Genomic DNA, 16,150 nt, shown 5'->3' with positions numbered 1-16,150 from the left:
TTTCATAGGTTTCGGCTGACCTCTGTGGACACTCTGTTCAGGGGTAGCTTGGCACGATCAATATCAATGCTTCGGTTATGATGACACCAAGGTCTGGTGTGAGTGTTGATGATGATGAGGTTGATGACATTGGTGATAAGGTTGGTGAGTGTTGATGATAATGAGGTTGATGGTGTTGGTGATAAGGTTGGTGGCGTCAACACGAGTGTCCAGTGTGTTGACTTTGATGCTTGAAGTGATCCCCAGGCCACAGTGGACTACTGCCTTTGGTTCTATCTATATCTGGACTGCTAACCTGCTATGGGGCGCCTATGGACATCAGGTAGTGGTGATACAACACACACACTATGATGAGGAGCAACCTTGATAGATTGCTGCTATGCTGACTGAAACTAATATATACTTATGCTGAAGTGATAACTAGTTATGGTGAGTAGAGTGGATGAGGATCCACTTGACCTATGATGATGAGAAAGCATGGTTATATACCTCTTCACAGCATTGCCAGCGATGCTGCTCCTGCTCTCTCTCCAGAGAGTACCTTCTTCATCGAGTACTGCTCAGGGGCCTCTCCTGCTTGGCACCCCTGTGCCTCTTGAGTGGTGTCGACTCCTTTGACACTGCTCCTCCTCCTCATGACCTGGTGTCGACTCCTTCGACACTGCTCCTCTTCCTCAGGACCTGCCTGCTAGTGTCCTATACACTGCTCCTTCTCCTTTGGCTGGTGACAGTTCCTTTGACTCTTGTCTCTCGAGCCCCTGAGTGGTAACCATCTGAGCTTGGTCCTCTTCGTGGCTGTGCCTGCTCCTTGAGCTTGGTCCTCCTCGTGGCTGTGCCTGGCCCTCCTCACATGTGGCTTGTGTCCTCCTTTGCATGTGAGTCCATAGGAGTCCATGGTCTCCATGGAGACTGCACTATGACCATGCTCTCTACTGGTATTGACTAGATCTTCGATACCTGTGCTCCTTCCATATGAACCTGTGACCCTCCTGCTTCTTGAGCATCCAGGCCCATGACACTACCCCCCTCTTAAGAGCTGAGCTCTGTCGAGGCATGCTCTGGTCTGGTTCATGCTGACTCCTCCTCCTCCTCCTCTTCGACAACATCGTCAACATCACTCTTCCTCCTTCTCTCAACATCATTCTCCTTCCTCCTCCCCTCTCTCTACCCCTCCTGTTCTCTCCTCCTCTTTCTACTTTGTCTACTCGCTCGTCCCCCCTCCGACACCTCATACTCCTGGATGAGGTCGGGACAGTTGAGGTTCTCTACTGGTTCCCATGAAGCAGCTTCTTCTGAGTACCCTCTCCACAACACTTTGTACTCTGTCATCCCATTGTGTGAACGCTTGTTGATGAGTGCTTCGACTTTGAAATCGAGGTCCTCATCTGGAAGTGATGGTATGGTGGGCTGTTCAGCTTGTTGAGGAAGAGAACTTGTTCTTGCTGGCTTGAGCATGGAGACATGGAACACATCATGCACCCTAAGGTTTGCTGGCAATGTGATTTGATAAGCTCGGCATCCTACTCATTCCTGAACTGGGTAGGGTCCTGCAAACTGGGTATCCAACTTGGGTGTGGGTCTCCTTGTCTTCCAGTTTCGATGGTTGATATAGACCATATCACCCACCTTAAACTCGATGTCCTTGTGCTTCCTGTTATACTGGTCTACTGATCTACATTGTGCCTCTCTGATCTGCTCCTGGAGGTACTTGCAACGCTCCTTTCCATCCATGAGGTACTCGAAGCGACCTGGATCATTGACTCCTAGTTGTTGAGGGATGTCAGGATGAGCTTTGGGGTTCCATCCATAGCATGCAAAGAATGGTGAGACACCAATGCTGTTGTGGACCATGTTATTGTATATGAAGGCTGCAGTGTCCAGCAGGTCGGCCCAGTCATTCTGCTCATAGTTGCAGTACATCCTTAGGTACTGCTCGATGACCTGATTGACCCTCTCTGTCTGACCATCAGTTTGAGGATGGTAGGCCATGCTAAGTGAGTGCTTCACACCCATTTGTTCTGCAAATGCCTTCCATGCTCCTGATATGAACTGCCTGCCTCGGTCCGAGACCATGTGATCTGGGTATCCAAAAAGTCTAACCATGTGTCTGTATAGCAACACTGCAGTCTGTTTGGCCATGACTGTCTTATGGGTTGGAGCTAGTATGGCAAACTTGGTCAACCTGTCAACAATGACTAAGATAGAGTCATAGGTCTTGGAGTCATACTTCTTCGATGGTGGTAGTCCTTCGATGAAGTCGAGGGATATGGAGCCCCAGGGCCTGTCTGGTGTTGCTAGTGGCTGTAGCAAACCATATGGACGATGACAAGGAGCTTTGTACCTAGCACATACAGGACAACTTGCTACATAGTCTGCAATCCAAGCTGTCATGTTTGGCCACCAGTAATGTTGTTGAGCTGCCTTGATGGTAGCATCTCTTCTTACGTGTCCAGCAGTGATACCATCATGGCATTGGGTCATCACCATGAACCACAGATGCTCTACAGAGAGGGACTGTCCATCTACCTCTTTGGCACTCCTTGAGTGTCGGTTGTTGGTCCTCCCTGGCATGATTACTTTGGGGATAACCAACCTTCCTCCACTGTACCATAGGTCGTCCTTGAGCTCGAAGGGCTTCTTCCTATGTATCTCCTGTAGCTCTTGGTCTAAGGGCTGGAAGATCTTGACCAGGTCTTTGAGACCTTTTGATGCTATGGACTCCATTGAGAGCATAGGGGCCACTAGGGTCGAGTCATGGTCTGCTGTCTCCTTGAACACTCGAGGAGGCAGTAGTTGCCTCACATTGTGATCCTGCTCTTCACCAGCTGGTTGCATGTCTGTCCTTCTGGTGAGAGCATTGGGTTCACCACCTTTGTCTCCTGGTCGATACTGCAATATGAAGTCGAAGTCTGCTAGTAGTATTGCCCATTGAGCCTGTCGACCTGTGATGCATCTCTGTGACTTGAAGTACTTGAGGGCTTCATGGTCAGTGAGGATGACCAGTTGGCTTGGTAGTCCAGCTAGCATGTGTTGCCACTGAGTAAGGCAGGCGACCACAGCTAGGAGCTCCTTGTCATGGATTTCATAGTTCTTCTCGGCAGAAGACATCTTCCTAGAGTAGAAGGCCACTGGATGCCATCGTCCTTCATGCTCCTGCTTGAGTACTCCTGCTATAGCAAAGTCACTTGCATCAGTTTCCAACCTTGTTGGAAGGTGGTAGTCAAAGTGCTGAAGCACTCCTGCTGATGTGAAGGCCTGGATGAGCTTGTGGAAGGCCTGTTGGGCCTCCTCTGGTAGCTCGAACTTCTTGAACCATTCTATAGGCTTTACCAGTGATGTCAATGGCTTGGCTATGCAAGCAAAGTGGGCTATGAACCTTTGATAGAAGTTGGCAAAACCCAGGAACCTTTGGATGTCATGGATTGACTCTGGCATTGGCCACTCCTTGACAGTGTGCACCTTTTCTGGGTCCATCTCTATGCCCATTGGCTTGATGATGTACCCCAGGAACTCAACTGTCTTGGTGTGGAACTCGCACTTCGACAGCTTAGCAAAGAGCCTGTTGCTCCTTAAGCGAATGAGGACCTCAGTGACATGCTTCACATGTACCTCCTCAGTGTCACTGAAGATCAGGAAGTCATCTAGGTATACCACTACATATACTCCAATGATGTCTCGGAAGATGACATTGATGAATGACTGGAAGTGAGCCAGAGCATTGGCTAGGCCAAAGGGCATCACTAGGTACTCATAGAGTCCCAACTGAGTGCCAAAAGCTGTCTTCCATTCATCTCCTTTAGCAATCCGGATGAGGTTGTATGCTGCTCTAAGGTCTAGCTTGGTATAGATCCTTGCCTTCCTGAGTAAGAACAGCTGCTCCTCGATGAGGGGCAATGGTGCCCTGTTCTTGACAGTGATCTCATTGAGACCTCTGTAGTCCACACAGAGTCTGAGACCTCCATCCTTCTTTGGTACGAAGAGCACTGGTGATTGTGCCGGGCTCTTCGATGGTCTTATGAACCCCTTCTCGAGGTTCTCATCCAAGTACCTCCTCAACTTGGACATCTCCTTGGGTCCCTTGAGGTATAGGGGCCCTTGAGGTGGCTTACCTCCTTCTATCAACTCAAGGTGGAGATCATGCTTGGTATGATGGGGCAGCTTGTCTGCTTCCACCTCATCGAACACATCTCACAGGTGTTGGTATGGCTTTGGTATGTCTGCAGCTGTCACCACCTTGTCTACCTCCACCTCCATCTCTACTCCTTTGTCTGTGCCTGTAGGTACAAAACCAAAGGCCAGGAGTGATGATGGTGGCTCCTCCAACAGCATGAACCCTATGGGTCCATCTTCCAGAGCTGCTTGTAGTATGCACTCTGCTGAGACAAACTTGTTACCATGAAGGGTTGGTCTCCTCATGGTTAGGCCCCCTGCTCCTGCTGCTTCAGGGGGTCTCCTTGGGGGTCAGTCCTGCTCCTGAGTCTTGAACTCCAGCTGGCCCATATCCCATTGTATGGTGGGTTTGAGCCTCCATAGCTCAGTGAACCCCAGGATGAGGTCATAGTCAGCAGTGTCAGCCACTGAAGCTTCGACCACACCCAGATTGTGTGTACCAATAGATACCTGCATGCTCGCAGAACTATTGATGGAGAGTTGGTGTCCAGTGACACCATGGATCGATCTTGTTTTTATGGGTTTTGTGGGTATTTGGTACTTACTAATGAAAGAATCTGAGACTATGGACAAACCAGCACCGGTATCAGCTAGTATCTGAGCAGGATGGTCTTGAACCATTCCAGAGAGCTCCAGTACTGCTTTGCCTCTACTGGTAGAGAAACATACTTGACAATCTTGATATATACAGAGTGATGGCGAGGAGGTTTGTAGAGCAATGCATGCCATCAGTGCATCACCCCACTGACGTTTCCCTCGTCATCATCATCATCGTGCTCCTCCTCCTCATGGTCGAGGTCCATGGGTTGCTGGTATGAGCTGAGGTCCATGGCCTCGGGGTCAGTCTCAGTGCTGCCTGTGTGGCCATCTCCTGAGTTGGTGGCCTCCTCGAAGGGGTCTGCTGTGGTGACCATGACCTTTGGTCCCATGGGTCGAGAGCTAAGAGGGTCTATCCTCCTGCTGGGGCAGTCTCTGGCCCAATGGCCGATACCCTTGCATACATGACAGGTGTTGATACCTGTTGGAGCAGGGCTTCCTTGCTTCAAGGTTTGGGTGGGATGATGAGGAAGGGGTTGGTTAGTTGGTCGGTTTAGGTTTTGTGTAGTTGCTTGTGTAGTTGCTTGTGCTGGTGATCGAGCTGGATAAGGTTGAGTGGGTTGATGTATGGGGATTGAACTTTGAATTGGCCAAGACCCAGTTCTTAGTGGAGGTGACATGGCATTTGGGAGTGAGTGTCTAGTCGAGGACTGCTGTAGTAGCATCCTCTGTTGATCAATCTCCTCAACCTCTCGATACCACTCCCATCTCTTCCCAGGTGGATTCCTCTCGAACTTCTCCTGTATGCTGCGAGTGAGACTTCCTCTGAAGAGATCAATCACTAGCTCGTTGTCATCTAGGTTGACCTGTCCCTCCAAGTCTCTGAACCACTCTACATGACATGTGGCAGCACCAGGAGCATCACTTGTGAGTCTGAGAGCCAACAGCTTGTTGTATGCCTCCATCCTAGCATTGCATGGGTTGGACTGCTCTGACAGTCGCTCTGTGAAGTAGTGCCAATCATTGAACAACCTTCCTTCTCTAGCTCTATCAATACGGAGCTTGGAGGTCCACCACTCTCTTGCTGTCCCTTCTAGTTGAGCACCCATGTGGTTGATCATCCTAGTCTGCTCATACACCTGGTTGAACTTAAACCATGCTTTGGCTTCTAGAATGAAGATCTCCATGTCTCGGGGATTGAACTTTGGAAAGGGGGTGGTGATGGGCTTTGACCAGTTAAGCTCTGCCATGATGCTAGAGTCCTCCTCCTGATCAAGAGCATAGTGATCTGTCCTGCTCTTGTTATATGGATCCACCCTGGACTTGACATATCTTGGCCCCATGGGTGAAGCATACTTCTCGTAGTTGACATCCTCCTGCTCATCCAGGTTGAATGAGACTGATCGTCTTGGTCGTGGAGCTGGAGTAGGAGTATGTGGGTCTCCTATCATAGACTCATCTCCTCCTCCTGCTTGGTCTTCTGAGTGAGAGAGGTCCATTGTCTCCTCCCTGCTCAGTTGAGCTCGTTGTAATCGTTCCTCTCAATGACCCTATCTGGTAAGCTCTAGCTGTGCTTCCAATAGAGTGAGTAGTCTATCGAGCTTATTGTTGAGGTCTGGGTCTGTCATGGTGATTGTGAGGAGCTGCTTGAACGATCCACTCTAATGTCAGGGGTCTCGCACCTGAAACCCAGGTTGGTCTGTCGAGATACTCAGTGACTATCAAACTGTGTGACAGCTATTGTCTCAGTATCGGTGACTATCAAGTTGCACAGTGACAGCAGGTGGCATTCGTTGTATATACTATCATAGGTTTCGGCTGACCTCTGTGGACACTCCGTTCAGGGGTAGCTCGGAACGATCAATATCAATGCTATGATGACACCAAGGTCTGGTGTGAGTGTTGATGATGATGAGGTTGATGACGTTGGTGATAAGGTTGGTGAGTGTTGATGAGAATGAGGTTGATGGTGTTGGTGATAAGGTTGGTGGCGTCAACACGAGTGTCCAGTGTGTTGACTTTGACGCTTGAAGTGATCCCTGGACCGCAGTGGACTACTGCCTTTGGTTCTATCTTGATCCGGACTGCTAACCTGCTATGGGCACCTTCGGACATCAGGTAGTGGTGATACAACACACACACTATGATGAGGAGCAACCTTGATAGATTGCTGCTATGCTGACTGAAACTAATATATACTTATGCTGAAGTGATAACTAGTTATGGTGAGTAGAGTGGATGAGGATCCACTTGACCTATGATGATGAGAAAGCATGGTTATATACCTCTTCACAGCATTGCCAGCGACGCTGCTCCTGCTCTCTCTCCAGAGAGTACCTTCTTCATTGAGTACTGTTCAGGGGCCTCTCCTGCTTGGCACCCATGTGCCTCTTGAGTGGTGTTGACTCCTTCGACACTGCTCCTCTTCCTCAGGACCTGCCTGCTAGTGTCCTATACACTGCTCCTTCTCCTTTGGCCAGTGACAGTTCCTTTGACTCTTGTCTCTTGAGCCCCTGAGTGGTAACCATCTGCATGCTCCTTGAGCTTGGTCCTCCTCGTGGCTGCGCCTGGCCCTCCTCGCATGTGGCTCATGTCCTCCTTTGCATGTGAGTCCATAGGAGTCCATGGTCTCCATGGAGACTGCACTACGACCATGCTCTCTACTGGTATCGACTAGATCTTCGATACCTGTGCTCCTTCCATATGAACCAGTGGCCCTCCTGCTCCTTGAGCATCCAGGCCCATGACACTTGGTCCTCTTCGTGGCTGTGCCTGCTCCTTGAGCTTGGTCCTCCTTGTGGCTGTGCCTGGCCCTCCTCACATGTGGCTCGTGTCCTCCTTTGCATGTGAGTCCATAGGAGTCCATGGTCTCCATGGAGACTGCACTACGACCATGCTCTCTACTGGTATCGACTAGATCTTCGATACCTGTGCTCCTTCCATATGAACCAGTGGCCCTCCTGCTCCTTGAGCATCCAGGCCCATGACAAGTACCTTCTTCATCGAGTACTGCTCAGGGGCCTCTCCTGCTTGGCACCCATGTGCCTCTTGAGTGGTGTCGACTCCTTCGACACTGCTCCTCTTCCTCAGGACCTGCCTGCTAGTGTCCTATACACTGCTCCTTCTCCTTTGGCCAGTGACAGTTCCTTTGACTCTTGTCTCTCGAGCCCCTGAGTGGTAACCATCTGAGCTTGGTCCTCTTCGTGGCTGTGCCTGCTCCTTGAGCTTGGTCCTCCTTGTGGCTGTGCCTGGCCCTCCTCACATGTGGCTCATGTCCTCCTTTGCATGTGAGTCTGTAGGAGTCCATGGTCTCCATGGAGACTGCACTATGACCATGCTCTCTACTGGTATCGACTAGATCTTCGATACCTGTGCTCCTTCCATATGAACCCGTGACCCTCCTGCTTCTTGAGCATCCAGGCCCATGACACTTGGTCCTCTTCGTGGCTGTGCCTGCTCCTTGAGCTTGGTCCTCCTCGTGGCTGTGCCTGGCCCTCCTCGCATGTGGCTCGTGTCCTCCTTTGCATGTGAGTCCGTAGGAGTCCATGGTTTCCATGGAGACTGCACTACGACCATGCTCTCTACTGGTATCGACTAGATCTTCGATACCTGTGCTCCTTCCATATGAACCAGTGGCCCTCCTGCTTCTTGAGCATCTAGGCCCATGACACTGCAGTGTTGCTGTATGGTCCAACTGTGTAGCTGGAGTAGCCATAACTAGCATCAACCCAGACAAACTCGCCTTCATCAAGATGCAAACGAGGCTTTGCAACAATACCACTGCCTGAAGCCCAGACTCACACATCATGTGATGACCCAGGATGTCCAACCACCAACTTGACAATGTGCAAGGAATGAGGGAGGAAGACAAGGGCAATGTTGAATGTATAATCACCCTTGTATGAGTAATGCTTGCAAGCATTGAGTGCTGGCTTCCAAGCAAGATTGATGTGTGTACCATCTACCACCAACCATCCTCTAGACCATTCCTCAACTCCACTCTTATCAGCAACCCATGCTTTTGCCTTAGCATGCTTGTCTTCAGTTGCAAAGGTTACTACCTCGCTGTTCAGCTTGTATAAGCCTGCAATAGTCCTATCTGTCCACACATGAACTGTGCCCCAACTGCAACTGCAGGCAAATGCAACATCACGAACTCCACCACCATTTCCTGACCATCCAAGCCAATATAGACCAACTGCCACTTGCTGCTGAACACACCGAAAGCTTGATATTGATCTGAAGGCATTGGTTGTGCTGAGTCTGTAAGTGAGAGCTTGGAATGCAACTGGGGTCATGCAAACAGCCCCTTGAAAGAGCTTGCAGTTGATGACAGCATATCAATCAAGCATGTTGATGAGGGGATCCTTTTGTTGCAGCAGTTGAAGGTGTTCAACTGTGTATCAAGACTGGCTGATGATGTTGTAAGTCCTGATGAGCATGAATGAGACAGCATGATTGAACATGTCATCATCAGAATCTTCAAGGTCATCATTAGGGTGCCAAGTGGCATCGACATCCATCAGATCAAGTTGCATCTTGGATTCCACCATCAATGAGTGCATGATGGCGGTCTCAATGTCATCCAGGAGGTGCTGTTTGTCAGAAGTGCACACCATGGTTGAAGTAGAGGGCCAGAAATAGGAGAGGATGATGTGGTCCAAAAGAGAGTCCAAAGCTACAAACACAATGCAGCTGAGTTCTGCACAGCTGGGTTCTGTGCAGCTGATTTCTGCACAACATGCATGCTTGGAACTGGGGCTACACCGATCAGCATCTTGTATGTGGAACAATTCATCACATTGAAGCAATCTACATTTGAGAGATTACATGGAAGACTGGGTATGGGGTATGCTAGTCATACATATTGAGAGCTAGCTTTACAGAGAGCAATGGTACAACAAGTTGGAAACACAGGAACAGAACTTGGAGAACTCAAAAGGAACACCATTCTTGCCAAATGGTCTACTCATGAGCTGAATCACTGTTGTCCTGCTGATCCATGGCAAGAACCAGTGGGTCAAGATCAAGATTGCTTTGACTACTTCCAGCAATGTTGCCAAAGGGTAGATTAGGGTTCATCATCTGCACCATCTCCATGAGCCAACCATGCTCTTCAGTTTGCATGCACTCTTGTCTCTCACTTTCTTCCCTGGCAAATTGAATGTGCATTTCCTCCCTCTTCATGTATTCCTCCTCAACCTTGATTTGTGCCTGAAGCATGTCTTGGGTGCAGGCCTGCACAATTTCTGACAGCTCTTCTCACTTGCTCTTGGAAGTGGAGGGTTGAGACTTCTTGGGTGTTGTACCTGTGGCTGGAGAATGGTAGACAGAGTCACCATCACCATCGTCCACTTCATCAGCCTCAAAAGCGGTGCTGGATGAGCACTGGTGGGTTGGAGTGTCTATAGGGGTAATGGTGAAGGGGGTGGGGCCAATCAAAGATGGGTTGGATGAGGAAGAGAAGGGCAAGTGGGATGAAGATGAAGCAGCAGCTGGGGTGGCTGCAACTGAAGAAGAAAAAGATGAGATAACTCTTGCTCCAATGGGATCATTTTGCAACTCCTCAAGAATGGATTCCATGCCAGGAATGTTGTGTTGCTGAGGGTAGTGAGCAATGCTGGCATCATCCATGTTCACATCAGCATCAACCAAGTTATTCTGAGAGGAGGCAGGGGTGGCATCATATGGGTGACCAGTGAGAAGAACAACTGGACCAGTCTGTGCATGGTTGGTCATCATCTCATGCCAGTGCTCAAACCAAGGGTGGCTTTGAGCAATCAATTCACATGTGGCATAGTCCTGCAAGTTGATAAAGAAGCATAGACAGAGATATAAAGTATAAGAACATTGGCACACTTAACATGAATCAACTAAGTTGTACTTACTGAGCTGTTGTGATCCATGTCTTGAAGAAGTACTCCAGCACTGGTCTGCTGTGAGATGGTCTTCTTGATGTTGTTGTATTGTTCAGTGAGCCAGCGAATCTTAGTCTTTACTCGACCAGCACCACCAACAGTAGACTCATCTGGGAACAGCTCCTGCCATATCTGCCTGCAGATAACATCTTTGTTTGTCTTCAGACCCTTTTCCTGTTCTGCAGTCAAATGTCCTGGCAATAGAACATGTTGGTAATGATCATTATTGTAGATGATATCAACGAGGTTATTTATGTCACTAGGTGACCAATTGAAGTAGGCAATATGATCTGTTTTGTTGAACCTGCTGCCATGAGTACTGGCTTGATGTCTGCAAGCTGCAGAGATTTGAGTTGGGTGGGTAGAGGTTTGGCAAGGCAAAGAACCAGCAGATGTGGTGGTGTTGGAACCAGAAGGAGTGGAGGAGGACAAAGGGGAAGTGGGAGAGGTTGCTGGCTGAGTCGACTCAGCCCCAGCCAAGGTGCTGGAAGTTGCAGAAGGGTGGCGCTGATGAGAGTGATCAAGGTTGGACTGAGCTGACATTACTGTGTTGTGCTGCAAAGCAGTTGAAGACTGCTCTGATGCTGGAGCCAATCCAGAGGCTTGCTGCAAAGCTGTGAATAGTGTAATGTTGTTGATATGGTTGTGAGGGGATGGCATGTCCATGTCCTGGCACTGACAGGGAGGAAATGCTACTGGAGATGGTGATAGAAGTGAAGCAAGGACAGATGTAACTCAAAGCATGAGAAAGTGTAGACAGTGCAGAAAGTGGAGGTCAAGGGTTGTGCACAGAATTGTGTTAGAATCACATGATATCAGCACATGACAAAAACTCCTGCTGAAAACTCAAATATTCAGAAACCTGGGCTCATGGCAAAAATAAGTAGAGGTTTTCAAAACTTCTGAGCTTTTCTTTCCTGGCAGAGCTTACTTAAGCAGCAAGCTTTCAAAATCCAAAAAAACCATGAAAACTCAGAGTTTTGAAAACTCAGAGAAAACTGAAACCCCCTACTGCTGTTTTAGGACAGAAAGGTGTATATTCAATGGACCAAGAAAAGAATGTGGCGAGAGCCTCGAGCTCCCTGCTTAACATATCTACAAAGTGGGTGGCACATGCTGATTGTGGGTGCATCCTACTTAATGACGAGGTCTGACAACGAGCAGGACTAGGCTGTACCCGATCTTCGATCTCTGATCAGATCCTCCTTTGCCCGATCCCTTTTGTATCTGCTTATGTCAACCAACATCATCATAATGGATCGTCATTTTCAATACTCTGGCCTGCTGAAAATAACGATCCAATGAGATGGTAAAGGATGATGCAGAGCTGATCTGATCGAAGATCAGGCAGGGCCGATCCAGTTGAACTACCAATTCGATCAAAGATTAAGTTGAGTCGATCTCAGTAGAGATCAGGTGCAATGCAGTCCTGCTCATTGTCATGACAGATCATGAAGTAGTAGTACTCCCACATCCAGCAAGTGCCACTCACATGTATATATACCTCACAGAGAGTGCTAGGCTCTCACCACATTTTCGACAGTCAATTGAGTATATATGTTTCTGTTTTTTAGCAGCAGTGACATTGTACTTAGACTCTCCCTGATTGCCAGTATCAGGACCAAAACAACTCAAGTTTCCAACATGGCCTTTGGTGGAGGTGTCACACGCAGGTGACTTGGCAGAAGAAAGGGTCCAATTTCACACTTTTTTTTTTCTTTTCTTTTTTCTTTTTTCTTTTTTTTGGCAGGAAAATTTGGTACGAATTCTAGCTTTCTTCCTTCCTCAAACTCCCTTGCAACCATTATCATTTTGGTCCCTTGCTATCCCCATTTCGCACTCCTGAGAGGAATAGCAACCATGGCAAAGACTATCGACTTTCTCGCCTCGGATGGTGGGGATGACTTCTCAACCTCACGTCCAGCCAAAGTCACTCGAAGCAAGAACGCCACCGCTTCCTCCAGCAGTAAACCATTAAAACGTTCTCGCAAAGCCGCCAACGACAGCGACAACGACGATAACGATGATGGCCTCGATATCACTTCTTCCCTCCTCCCTACCCCCGCTGCTGCTACAACAAGCGCTCCCACACCCGCACCCAAACTCAGCTCCTCCCAATCAGCAGCTAAGAAAGCGTACGCCTCTCGCACTGCCTCGAAGCCCACCGACCCAGAAGATGACGATGCACAGTTCATCGCTTCTGTCATGCAACAAGCCAATGTCAAAGCCGGTGTCGAAGTCGCCAAAAAGGCTCTCTCAGGCAAAAAAAAGCTAGGCTCAGGCATCCTCATCGGGGGAGGCTCGTTCCAATCCATGGGTCTCCATCCCTCCCTTCTTCGCTCTCTCCTCATCAGGGGTTTTAGCACCCCAACACCCATCCAGAGACAAGCAATCCCAGCAATCATCGCTCAACCTCCACGCGACGTCGTCGGAATGGCCCGTACAGGTTCCGGTAAAACCCTAGCATACCTCATCCCACTCATCAACCGCCTGAACGGTCGCCATTCAAGCACGTTCGGGATCAAAAGTCTGATTTTGTGCCCCTCGCGAGAGTTGGCAGTCCAAATTCTCAGGGTCGGCAAAGAGATTGCGAGAGGTTGGAAAGGTGATCCCGGAAAAGACCAGGATAGTAGAGGGCGGGCTATTCGATGGGCAATGATCGTCGGAGGTGAATCGTTAGATGAGCAATTTGGGATTATGAGTAATAATCCTGATGTTGTAATTGCTACTCCTGGACGAATGTTGCATTTGACGGTGGAGATGAATTTGGATCTCAAGTCGGTGGAGTATGTTGTGTTTGATGAGGCGGACAGGTTGTTTGAAATGGGTTTTGCAGAACAGTTGGAGGAGATGTTGTTGAGGTTGCCACCTACTAGACAGACGTTGTTGTTCAGTGCTACTCTGCCGAAGAAGCTTGTCGAGTTCGCCAAGGCTGGGTTGCAGGCTAATCCAAAGCTGGTTAGGTTGGACGCGGATAGTAAGATCAGCGCAGATTTGAGCATGACTTTCTTTTCAGTCAAACCTTCAGAGAAGGAAGCTGCACTCTTGCTCCTCCTCCGTGACCTTATTGGCGTGCCACTGGGCGAGCAGGCAGCACCAGACTACGAAGAGGAAGCGCAATTTAACCAAGACAATAGCAACGACGAAGGCGGCACTCCACACAGAGGCTTCGGTAACCGCAAATCGAACTTCAAAGGCAAACCCTCCAAGTTCAATGGCAAACGCAAGCGAACTGGACCTGGAGGAGCACTCGAACTCCTCCCCCACCAAACTATCATCTTTTGTGCCACCAAACATCACGTCGAATACCTCCTTCTCCTTCTAACCACCACCGGCTACGCTTGCTCGCACATCTACTCTTCCCTCGACCAAGCTACACGTGGAATCCAAATGTCCAGGTTCAGACGAGGTCAAACGAGCTTGCTCATCGTAACTGATGTTGCTGCAAGAGGTATCGATCTGCCCGTGCTCGAACACGTAGTTAACTTTGACTTTCCGCCTCAATCGCGGACCTTCGTGCACAGGGTCGGACGAACAGCAAGAGCAGGAAGAAATGGTTGGGCTTGGAGCATGTGTACGAATGCCGAATTGCCGTACCTCTGCGATCTGCAGCTTTTCCTCGCAAGGCCGTTGATCTCGTCTCACATGGCTGTGGCGAAAATTGCGGAAGGGAAGGATGTGGAATTTGCGGATCCACTGAACTTGCACGAGAGTCTGGTACTGGGTACGTTCCCGAGGGAGGCGTTGGATTTGGAGACGGAGTTCATCACCTCCTCCCTCATCAACACCAACAGTAGTACGGCGCACGATATCCCTGCTCTGAGACAGGTAGCCGAACGAGCACAGCAGAAGTACGAAAAGTCCATCGCGAAAGCTTCGCAGGAATCGCACCGCAGAGCAAAAGAAATGATCAAAGCGGGAAGCATCGAGCAGATCAACATCCGTACTGCCGCTGGGACCGAAGGTGAAGTACCGGAATGGACGCTTGCTGGTTCGCCACTGGAGGAGATGGCGGTACACGACGTTGTCAAGCGAGCCGAAGTGTATGGGTTGAACGGTCCCACAATGGCTGCTGCCGCCAAGTCGATTCTTGGCAGCGATGCTGCTGAAGGTGCAAGCGCGGCAGGCAGCGGCGGAAAGGCAGCGTTGAAGGAGGCAGAAGAAGCGGCTGCACGGGCTGCGTTGTTGGCCAAGGTGAACTCTTTCAGGCCGCAAGAAACGGTGTTCGAGATTGGCATTCGAGGTGATGCTACGCCATTGGGTGCACTGATGAGGAGCAGGAGACAGACGATGGACGTCAAGACGAAGCGTGCCCAGGCGATGGAGGAGCGAAAGAGGATGATGGAGGGTGGAGCCGCCAGTGATGAAGAAGAAGACGCTCCTAGTGCTGCCGGGAAGAGTAGTAAGAAGGGCAAGAAGCCCGTCGCCAACGACGAAGATGAGGCGATGGGTGGCGCAATTGTGGATCTCGAGCAAGCGGACGAAGCCGATATCTTGGCCGCCTTCGATACCACTCGTTCTTCCTTCTCCGCTAACAAAGCTGCTGCAGCCAAGATCGCCGCCGAGGACTCGGAAGACGAAGCTTCAGGCTCGGACTCTGATGCTGACACCACCGCTGCCGCTCGCCCCACCAAGCGCACCCGCGCCACCACTACCAGCACCAGCACCAAGAAGCGCCCCGCTCCCGGCTCTTTTAGAGACCCCAACTTCTACCTCTCCTACGAGCAAGAAGGATCCCGTTCCGAACGCGGCTACTCGCTCAACAACCCTCAATCCAACGGCATCGATTCTTTCATCCAACAAGCTTCCGCAGCCTCTTTCGATCTTGCCGGCGACGAAACCGTCCTCGGCGCTCAGACGCAACGTCCCAACGTCACTCGCTGGGACAGCAAAAAGAAAAAGTTCATCCAAGGCACAGTAGGAGCGGATAACAAAAAGATGATCCGTACCGAGTCTGGTGTTCGTTTGCCCGCATCCTTCCGTTCTGGTCGCTTCGAAGAGTGGAAGAGGGAGAAGCGAGTGGATATTCCCAAGACGGGCGAGACAGAGGGTAGGGGTGACGAAGCCGGGGGTAGCGTGATGGGGTTGAAGAAGTTCAGACATAATAAGGTGACTCCATCGAAGAGTGCGCTCGCGGCGGCGCAGACGTTCGGGAAGGGTAGACCGGGACAGGCGAAGAGACAGGCGGCGAAGGATGAGGTGAAGAGTGCGAGGCAGATTCAGAAGGAGAGAGAGATCAAGCAGAATAGGATGGAGAAGAATGCTAGACCGAGTAAGAAGGATGGGAAAGGTGGAAGAGGTGGTGGTGGTCGAGGTAGAGGTGGCGGCCGAGGTGGAGGAAGGGGTGGAGGAAGGGGTGGAGGAAGGGGAGGTGGTGGTAGAGGTGGTGGTCGTGGTGGAAGGAGGTAAACCCCCTCCTTAGTTCAGAACGCAAGCTCTCGCTTAGTTCATATACAACACTCTCTCTGTACCATCACATCTCAATCAAGCACACTTCTTTCTTCAGACACACGCACGGTCACATC

General features: G+C 50.1%; 3 protein-coding genes across 3 annotated transcripts; 1 reads left to right on the top strand and 2 right to left on the bottom strand.

Annotated features, from left to right (window-relative positions):
• Window positions 1–1,524: 1,524 nt before the first annotated feature.
• On the bottom strand, window positions 1,525–4,416 carry UHO2_07308 (uncharacterized protein; the record flags this gene model as incomplete). Its single annotated transcript, XM_041560611.1, has 2 exons — window positions 1,525–4,173; window positions 4,243–4,416. The coding sequence occupies 2 exons, from the start codon at window positions 4,414–4,416 to the stop codon at window positions 1,525–1,527; spliced, it is 2,823 nt and encodes a 940-aa protein (XP_041416545.1).
• Window positions 4,417–9,969: 5,553 nt separating this feature from the next.
• Window positions 9,970–11,168, bottom strand: UHO2_07307 (uncharacterized protein; the record flags this gene model as incomplete). The annotated part of the gene is made up of 2 exons (XM_041560610.1): window positions 9,970–10,509; window positions 10,596–11,168. 2 exons carry the CDS (start codon window positions 11,166–11,168, stop codon window positions 9,970–9,972), a joined length of 1,113 nt encoding a protein of 370 aa, XP_041416544.1.
• A 1,317-nt stretch (window positions 11,169–12,485) lies between these two features.
• UHO2_07306 (uncharacterized protein) lies at window positions 12,486–16,034 on the top strand (the record flags this gene model as incomplete). The annotated part of the gene is made up of 1 exon (XM_041560609.1): window positions 12,486–16,034. The coding sequence occupies one exon, from the start codon at window positions 12,486–12,488 to the stop codon at window positions 16,032–16,034; it is 3,549 nt and encodes a 1,182-aa protein (XP_041416543.1).
• Window positions 16,035–16,150: the final 116 nt, after the last annotated feature.

Source organism: Ustilago hordei, assembly GCF_900519145.1.
Source record: "Ustilago hordei strain Uho2 genome assembly, contig: UHO2_contig_26, whole genome shotgun sequence".
Classification (NCBI taxonomy): Eukaryota; Fungi; Basidiomycota; class Ustilaginomycetes; order Ustilaginales; family Ustilaginaceae; genus Ustilago; species Ustilago hordei.
The sequence above is the reverse complement of the archived record's forward strand: the minus strand, read 5'-3'. Positions and strand labels throughout refer to the sequence as shown.